Raw genomic sequence first — 8,378 nt, 5'->3', positions numbered from 1 at the left:
ACGGAATTCATAAGAATGCAGAGGACAAATCCCGTGCCTAGCTGCCAGTTCGTCCCGTAGCGTGGAAAAGGCAAAGGAAGGCGTAGATCCACGTGCAGCAGCCAGCAAGCAGCCAAGCGGCTTGCGGTATGCCCACACGAAACCGCAACAGAATCGCCGAAGCATCGCAGCAGAGTCGGCGACGGACGCAGGCCAAGCAGGCAAGCAAAGGTAGCGAGGCGGGCACGCCTCCCCTTCCGCGCCTCGGCTACGCTCCAAACCGCCGAACCGAACGAGCACAGCACCCACCACCCGGAAAAAATCCTATAAATCAATCGACGAACCCCGTCGACAGGCAACAACCCATCGAAATCCTATAACTCCTCCTCTTCCTTGTCCATCTCCGGCAGCAAGCCAGCAATCTGCGCAGCAAGGAAAGAAGGGAGGTTCTTGGATTGGTTCTGCCGCGAAGATGGTGGCGCCCATGGTGATCGCGTCGGCGGGGCTCGGGATGCTGGCGGGCGTGGCGATGGCGAACCGGACGACCGGGGACGGGCTGCCTGCGGCGTCCAGGTGGGACGCGCGGCCACGCTGCTCCACGTGCAGCGGCACCGGCCGGGAGGAGTGCCTCTGCAGCCGTTGGTCCGACGGCGACGTCGGCTGCGGGACGTGCTCCGGCTCCGGCCGCAAGCGGTGCCGCAGCTGCGGAGGCTCTGGCACCGGCCGGCAGCTCCCGGTGCGGCTCATCGCCCAGCAGCAGAAGCTGCCGACGATCGCGCCCGGGCGACGCGGAAACTGAAACTGACATTCCTCGGTTTCCCGGAGTAAATCAGAAGTGCAATTAGGCAGAACACAACACACATGAGCATGAGTGTACAGGCAACATGTTCGTTCCTGTGGATGTACACGTCTCCTTCAAGACGTAGGAGTACTAGTTATGCATAAAACATGTTTAGAGCTCCTTTGATTCAAAGGAATTTTATAGAAATCTAGACAATTTATATCCTTAGGAATCTTTCATGCGTTCCAGTTTGATTCAGATGATTGCAATTCTTTGGAATTTTTCCTTTGGATTTGCATTCTATTTTGGAGGAAAATTTCCTTCCGCTCAATCCCTTTGTAAGAATTCCATCATTTTTCCTATGCTATCAAGAACTCCTTCATCCAAATTCATGTAGTTCTTTAATTCCATGGGATTCAAAAGGACGCGACACTTTAGACATACAACTTTTTATTCGAATCTTGTGCATCAAGGAGAGCCTTAACATTAGTGATCAAGTATTCGCAGCTCCTCAGGTATACACCTAGTAACTGAAGCGGCGGTGGCTAGGAAATCGTCTCCCTGGAATCTATTGGTGAGCCTATGGATTCGCCTCCCCTGCATGTTGCAAGGGTGACACTTGGGCAAATTGCAATGGTTTATCTTCGGTTTGGTCTTTTAGGCTCTGATCGTCCTCGGTTTCACCGTCGGGATAGACGTTAGAAAAGTTCTGACGTAGGTTTTTGTTGTATCCTTGGGTCGACCAGGTTTGAGTTTCTCGTCGTACATTGACGACGGCGAGATCAGATGTCAAACATAGCAAATTGATTCAATGCTTAAATGGTGGCGACTATGGCTCTGGGGTGCCAGTCCTATGGGGCACGTGCGTAGAGACTTCCTGGCTATCATCTACAAGGTTGTGCCGGCTCTAGTAGGGGAGTGGAGGCAATGGCTTCTCAACGGCCAGCTCTGCCAGCGGTAGTGCTCTTTCGGTGGTCCAGGGAGCAAAGGGCGATGTAGTTTCTATTATGATTTGGGTGCCTTGTACTTCTGGTGAAGCTTCTATAATAGATTTGTGTCCTTTGGGCAAAAAATTAGACCCTTACTGGTCAACGTAGCTTATTTTGTGCGTACTCGGGGTATTGAAGAACATTGTGATATAAAATGTTTTCCACTTGTTTTAAAACTTGCATTTTAGTCCAAATCATGTGCATGTCATGTGGAAGTCTAATTTATACATTACATTTTCAATTGAGAAAATGTGTTTTTCCATATTTGAACTTATCATTGTCGTGTGTGCGAACACAACACCACTCTAGGTTTTGACATCTCACTTTTACCATTGTTATCCTTTGACAATGTATCACAAATGTCATTCCGTGGCAAAAGCAATTTTTTTTATTTCACTTTTGCCACTCTTAGCTTTTAACAATTATCACAATTGCAACTCTAGAAATTTTGCTTTTGCTACGAAATGAAAATTGTGATGTATTGTCAAAACCTGAGAGTGGAAAAAGTGAGATGTCAAATTCGAGAGTCGCGTAACCAAAGTGGGCAAAACCTAGAGTGGCAAAAGCAAAGTTTTCTCTTTTTTGGTTCAGCGAGGGGCAAAGAGACGCACGAATCCTACCACTACGATCCTAAGCTGAAATGTGTGCCGTGTGATTATCTCTATGCGAGCTACGCGTGGGAGTGCAAGTGATTTATAATGGATTCTCAACACACAGAAGCAGGAAAAATGCAGGAATAGAGTGTCATGTCCTATTGCATCCTAGTATTATAAAGCTAAATAATTGAAGATTGTTTGATAGCATAGAGAAAACAATAGAATTCTACTAAGATATTTGAGTGGACGGAAATTTTCCTTCAAAATGGAGCACAAGTGAGTCATGTGGAAAAGTACCTAGGGATTGCCACTGAGGAAAAATTCCAAGGGTTCGAATCCTACATAATTCGTTTGAATCAAAGGAGTGTGTGTTTGTGCAGTATTTACCATGACCGCCATGTTTTCGCGCAAAGGCTATATCTAGCTTATTGCAAAACATACGCCACACTCTCCTCTAGTGTTCCTGACTTGGCCATGGCCTAGTAGCAGTCTTTTTTCTTCCTTTTTTTTATCCGAAGGTATTAGTTGTCTCTGGTTCCTGCTCACAATCTTCTAAAGAGTGATGTGTCCCTCCAACATGGCCGTTTCTTGTGGCTTCTTCAGCCATGGGATCACTCTACTGTACCCCTTTTCATATAGCAACAAAATGACCGTGTGATCCCCAAAAAGTAGTCTCTGGTTTTTTCTAGACCGCATTTACCCGGTTTTCCATGTTTCTGTTTTCCCCGTTTTTACCTTATTAAGTTTTCTCTACTTTCTTTTTAAAATATTTTTCTAAAAATTACATGATTTTTTATAAAATGCGTGAAACCTTTGTAACATGATTAAAATGTGTGAGCATCTTCAAATATTACGCAAACATTATGTGAAAATATGTGAATACTTTTAAAATTTGCATGAATATTTTAAAAATGCGTGATTTTGAAAAATTGCATGAACACTTTTTAAACATGTCGAAATTTCTTCAAAAATATGCAATATTTTTCTAAATTATGTGAACATTTAAAAAATATGTGAAATCTTTTATAAAATTAAGAAGGAAAATTTTGTTTTTGCCACTCTAGCTTTTGTCAATTTTTCTTATGCCACTCTAAAATTTGACGTTTCACTTTTGCCACTCTTAGATTTTGATAATTATGATAATGTGTCATAATTACCACTCTAAAATGTTTGCTTTTACTATGAAATGGCAAATGTGAATATTTAAATAAAGTTTTCATATTTGTGATGTAGCAAACATGATGCACAGATCGTCTGCATATATTGGAGAAAGTTATAAAATAATCTTTACTGTGAAAACAGTAAATGAAAACTTCCATTTTAACACGCAATTCACTGCAATCGGAAAATATATTTCAAACCTTTTGATTTCATTGCTTCAATGGTACTATATCTACAATCTTAGGCAAAGCCTCTCCAGAAGCAAGGGATGATCCCTAGCGGTACCCAGTAATCAACGCGGGAAGGAACCCAGTAGGCAATGACCCCATTACAGCTCAGTGTATATACGACAGCGAAAAATATAGCACTTGGGGATTTTAGGATGCGGTGGCGATGTGGCGTTTGTGCTATTGTTTGGCTGTTAGTGAGCTTTTGGTCGACGGTTGAGACATGCATACGCGCTTCCATCCTGTCCGCGACGTATACCAAACAGTATGTTGCAACTATGAGTAATCGTTAACGGAATTCATAAGAATGCAGAGGACAAACCCTGTGCCTAGCTGCGAATTCGTCCCGTAGCGTGGAAACGGCAAAGGAGCATGTAAATCCACGTGTAGCTGCGAATCCCATGGCTTGCAGTACACACGCACGAATCAGAAACAGAATCGCCGAGACATCGTAAGCAGAGTATAGGCGACACGCCATCCCTTCCGCGCCACGGCTACCCTCCAAGCTGCCAGACTAAACGAGCCCAGCACCCACCACCCGAAAAAGTCCTATAAATCAACCGACGCGCCCCGTTCACAGGCACCCATCCAAATCTTTTCTTCCACTCCTACCAGCACGATACGGCAAGAAAGGTTCTTGGATTGGTGATGGTGGCGCCCATGGTGATCGCGGCGGCGGGGCTCGGGATGCTGGCGGGCGTGGCGACGGCGAACCGGACGACGGGCGACGGGCTGCCGGCGGCGTCCAGGTGGGACACACGGCCCCGTTGCTCTACGTGCCGCGGCACCGGCCGGGAGGAGTGCCTCTGCAGCCGTTGGTCCGATGGCGACGTCGGCTGCGGGACGTGCTCCGGCTCCGGACGCAAGCGGTGCCGCAGCTGCGGAGGCTCTGGCACCGGCCGCCAGCTCCCGGCGCGACTCATCGTCCAGCAGAAGAAGCTGCCGACCGCGCACGGGCGCCGCGGAGACGACAACTGATGTTCATAGGTCTCCCGGAGGGAATCAGAAGTGCAGTTAGGCAGAACGTAACACATCAGTGTGTATGCAACATGTTCATTACTGTGGATGTACACGTCCCTTCAAGACGTACTACTAGTTATGCACAAAACGTGTTTAGAGCTCCTTTGATTCACGGGAATTTTTTAGGACTTTAGAGGATATAAATCCTTAGGAATCTTTTCATGCGTTGCAGTTTGATTCACATGATTGCAATTCTTTGGAACTTTTCCTTTGAATTCCATTGCATTCTATTTTGGAGGAAAATTTCCATCCACTCAAGCCATTTCTTAAGAATTTCACCATTTTTCCTATGCTATGAAGCACTCCTTCATCCAAATTTATGTAGGTTTTCGATTCTACATAATTCAAGAGGACATGGCACTAGTCATACAATTTTTTATTCCGGTGTTGAAATAATCTTGTGAATCAAAGAGAGCCGTAACTATATGATCATTCACTCATAACTCCTGAGGTACACATCTACTGGTAATTTAAGTGGGTGTACCTACAAACACAGTCCCCTTCAGGCTTTGCCGGTGTACCCTTGAATTTGCCTCCCCTGACTACTGCTTCGGTGGCCGTTGGCAGATGGAATCTCGGTGCCTCGGCTCCGGCTTGTAGTTTGGGTTATGGGTATTTAGTCCCCGTAAGGGCGGCGCTTAAGCAAATGGCAGTGCTTCATCTTCGAGCTGGTCTTTCAGGCACTGATCATCCTCAACTTCATCGGCATGATTAAGTCGACGTAGTTGTAGTTCTGACATAGTCTTTTATTGTCTCCGTGGGGCGACGAGGTTAGGATTTCTCATCATACTTGGACGACGTCGAGATCTGATGTCACGTGCTGCAGATCGATAAGCTCATGCACTGATAGTGTGCAGATTGTTAACTGAAGCAATGTCCATGTCATCTTAATTTTGCATTAAGTAAATATATTAGAAAACCGCACATCGTACTTTTTGTACCCTTCGTGGAGATGATTTTATTCAGAGCCACTTTCAGTTATTGGATTTATTGGTGTCACAACAGAAATTGTTGCCTTGCTTTACTTCTGTTATGTAAGTAAAGCAAATACGTATGCATTCTCGCTATATATTTGCATGCACTTGATTTAGAGGTGGTCGTGATGCGAGTCAATGCTGGTGAAGGATAGTGGTGGCTCGACATTGGGATTGGAAGCACTAGTCAATCGATGCTACGCAGGGGCAAACAATTGCAAGCTATTAATTTGTTTAGGGGCATTTGTGGAGTAGATGGGATGAATTGGAATAACATCAAATTTCTAAGAGAAAAGTATACTTTTCGTCCCTCAACTCTTCGTAAAGTTTAGTTTTCGTCCCTTAACTCAAAAACCGGACAAAGTGCACCCCGAACTCTCGAAACCGGTCACCTTTCGTCCCTGCTGCTGAGTCAAACCAGTTTTGACCGCGCGTAAACAGTACACCGATGAACAGTAAATTCGAAAAAATAGCAAAAAAATTCAAAAAAATCTGAAATTTTATGGCATCGAAAATACTCAGGTTCGGATCTTATTTTACCACAAAATTTTGCACGCACCTTGCCCACCTGAGCATCCTCGATGCCAAAAAAATTCAGATTTTTTATATTTTTTTGCTATTTTTTATTTTACTGTTCACTTCAGTGTACATTTACTTTTGTTTTTTTTGCTGCGTGCTCCTCGAACTTCCAAACATGATGAAAATTTGCACGCATGTGGCGCACCTAAGTATCTTTGATGCCATAAAATCTCAGATTTTTTTGAATTTTTTTGCTATTTTTTTCAAATTTACTGTTCATCTGGTGCACTGTTCACGTGTGGTCAAAACCGGGTTGACTCAGCAGCAGGGACGAAAAGTGACCGGTTTCGAGAGTTCGGGGTGCACTCTGTCCGGTTTTAGAGTTGAGGGACGAAAACTAAACTTTGCGAAGAGTTGAGAGACGAAAAGTATACTTTTCTCAATTTCTAATATGCCTTGTCAAAAATGACCAAGTTACCCTTACGTATGGATGGTCAAAATGGCTTGGTACTCATATCTAGGGTTGAGGAGCAATAGAGTGATGTAAAAGAGCTCCAACTCACGAGCGGCGAAGTTATCATCATCTTCTTGATGGCACTCACCACCCGCAACCAGGGAAGACTCACCACCCGCAACAAGGGAAGACATAGATGGTCCAAAATGGTTAAACGCCAATAAGGTATCACACATAAAGTGATGGTGCTAAGACTATTATGTGACGAGTTGATAATGGATTTCATGATCAAGAGGCACTAGTACAAAACAGAGCTTTAGCGCCGGTTCGTAAGGGCCTTTAGTGCCGGTTCCATAACCGGCACTAAAGGGTGGGCACTAAAGCCCCCCTCCCCCCTTTAGTACCGGTTCGGCATGAACCGGCGCTAAAGTGCCACCACGTGGCGTGAGCTCGCGCCCTGGTATGGGGGACCTTTAGTACCGGTTAGTGTTACCAACCGGTACTAAAGGTTTTTTTTTTGAATTTTTTTTAAAAAAAATTTGGATTTTTTTTATTTTTATTTTTTTTGAATTATTTGATGATTTAGTCTCTAATCACCTCTCATGATCAGGAGGCACTAATACAAAACAGAGCTTTAGCGCCGGTTCGTAAGGGCCTTTAGTGCCGGTTCCATAACCGGCACTAAAGGGTGGGCACTAAAGGCCCCCTCATTTAGTACCGGTTCGGCATGAACCGGCGCTAAAGTGCCACCACGTGGCGTGAGCTCGCGCCCTGGTATGGGGGATCTTTAGTACCGGTTGGTGTTACCAACCGGTACTAAAGATTTTTTTTTTAATTTTTTTTGAAAATTTTGGATTTTTTTATTTTTAATTTTTTTGAATTATTTAATGATTTAGTCTCTAATCACCTCTCTTAACTGCTCAAGTATGGATCACTCATTCCAAATCATCTAACTTCCCGACCGGTCACCCATCCCTCTCACTACTCCAGCCCAAGCACGCTTAACTTTCGGGTTCTATTCTCCTTCGTTTCCAAGTCTGCACTTGTTGTTTTCCTGACAATAGTAAGATGTCAATCCTATTAACCCTCAGGAGTTTAGCTTGAGCATGAAGTCACACAATTCAACGTTTGAGTTTGAAACTATTATTCTAAAAAAAGTAATTATTTAGTAACGCTAATATTTCTTGAATAAGTTTGACCATAGTTTGACCACAGTTTGACCATAGTTTGACCAGATTTGATCAAAATTCAAAAAATTGAAATAATTATTTAGTAACACTAATATTCTTGAATAATTATGTAGTAACATTAATACTTCTTGAATAAGTAGTTTGACCAGATTTAACCAAATTTTTTTAAACAAACTGAAATTTGACCATATCTTTTTTTCCTTTTGGAATTTGAGGATTTTTAAAAATTCCAAACAGGCCATAGGCGGTCTCCATCGGATGCGGATTTTCGTGCTGAATTTTTTGATATATTATACATGTTTTTCGACATCGTATGCAAAAGTTATAGCCGTTTTACATTTTCCCTACACTTTTTGCAAAACATGTCTAAATTGTAGTTTTTAAATTTTCCTAACTAGTAGATGTAGTAATATAACTACCTCTCGAAGGATTTTATTTTTTGAAGTTTTTATCATTTTCTTTTGATTTTTCAGAACTGAAATGGCGAC

At 43.5% G+C, this 8,378-nt stretch overlaps 2 protein-coding genes across 2 annotated transcripts; both read left to right on the top strand.

Moving 5' to 3' along the window:
- Positions 1-264: 264 nt before the first annotated feature.
- On the top strand, positions 265-1,091 carry LOC119314276. Its single transcript, XM_037589016.1, has one exon. It carries the CDS (start codon positions 452-454, stop codon positions 776-778), a length of 327 nt encoding a protein of 108 aa, XP_037444913.1. The 5' UTR covers positions 265-451; the 3' UTR covers positions 779-1,091.
- A 3,147-nt stretch (positions 1,092-4,238) lies between these two features.
- On the top strand, positions 4,239-5,015 carry LOC119314275. The gene has a single exon (XM_037589015.1). It carries the CDS (start codon positions 4,382-4,384, stop codon positions 4,709-4,711), a length of 330 nt encoding a protein of 109 aa, XP_037444912.1. The 5' UTR covers positions 4,239-4,381; the 3' UTR covers positions 4,712-5,015.
- The last annotated feature ends 3,363 nt before the right edge of the window (positions 5,016-8,378 follow it).

This window comes from Triticum dicoccoides, chromosome 6A (assembly GCF_002162155.2).
Source record: "Triticum dicoccoides isolate Atlit2015 ecotype Zavitan chromosome 6A, WEW_v2.0, whole genome shotgun sequence".
Taxonomy (NCBI): domain Eukaryota; kingdom Viridiplantae; phylum Streptophyta; class Magnoliopsida; order Poales; family Poaceae; genus Triticum; species Triticum dicoccoides.
Note: the sequence above shows the minus strand (reverse complement) of the source record. Positions and strands in the feature narration are given on the sequence as shown.

What these genes read in the sequence shown, in the direction of transcription:
- LOC119314275 (XM_037589015.1), top strand. Translation starts at nt 4,382, where the DNA reads ATGGTGGCGCCCATGGTGATCGCGGCGGCGGGGCTCGGGATGCTGGCG.
- LOC119314276 (XM_037589016.1), top strand. Translation starts at nt 452, where the DNA reads ATGGTGGCGCCCATGGTGATCGCGTCGGCGGGGCTCGGGATGCTGGCG.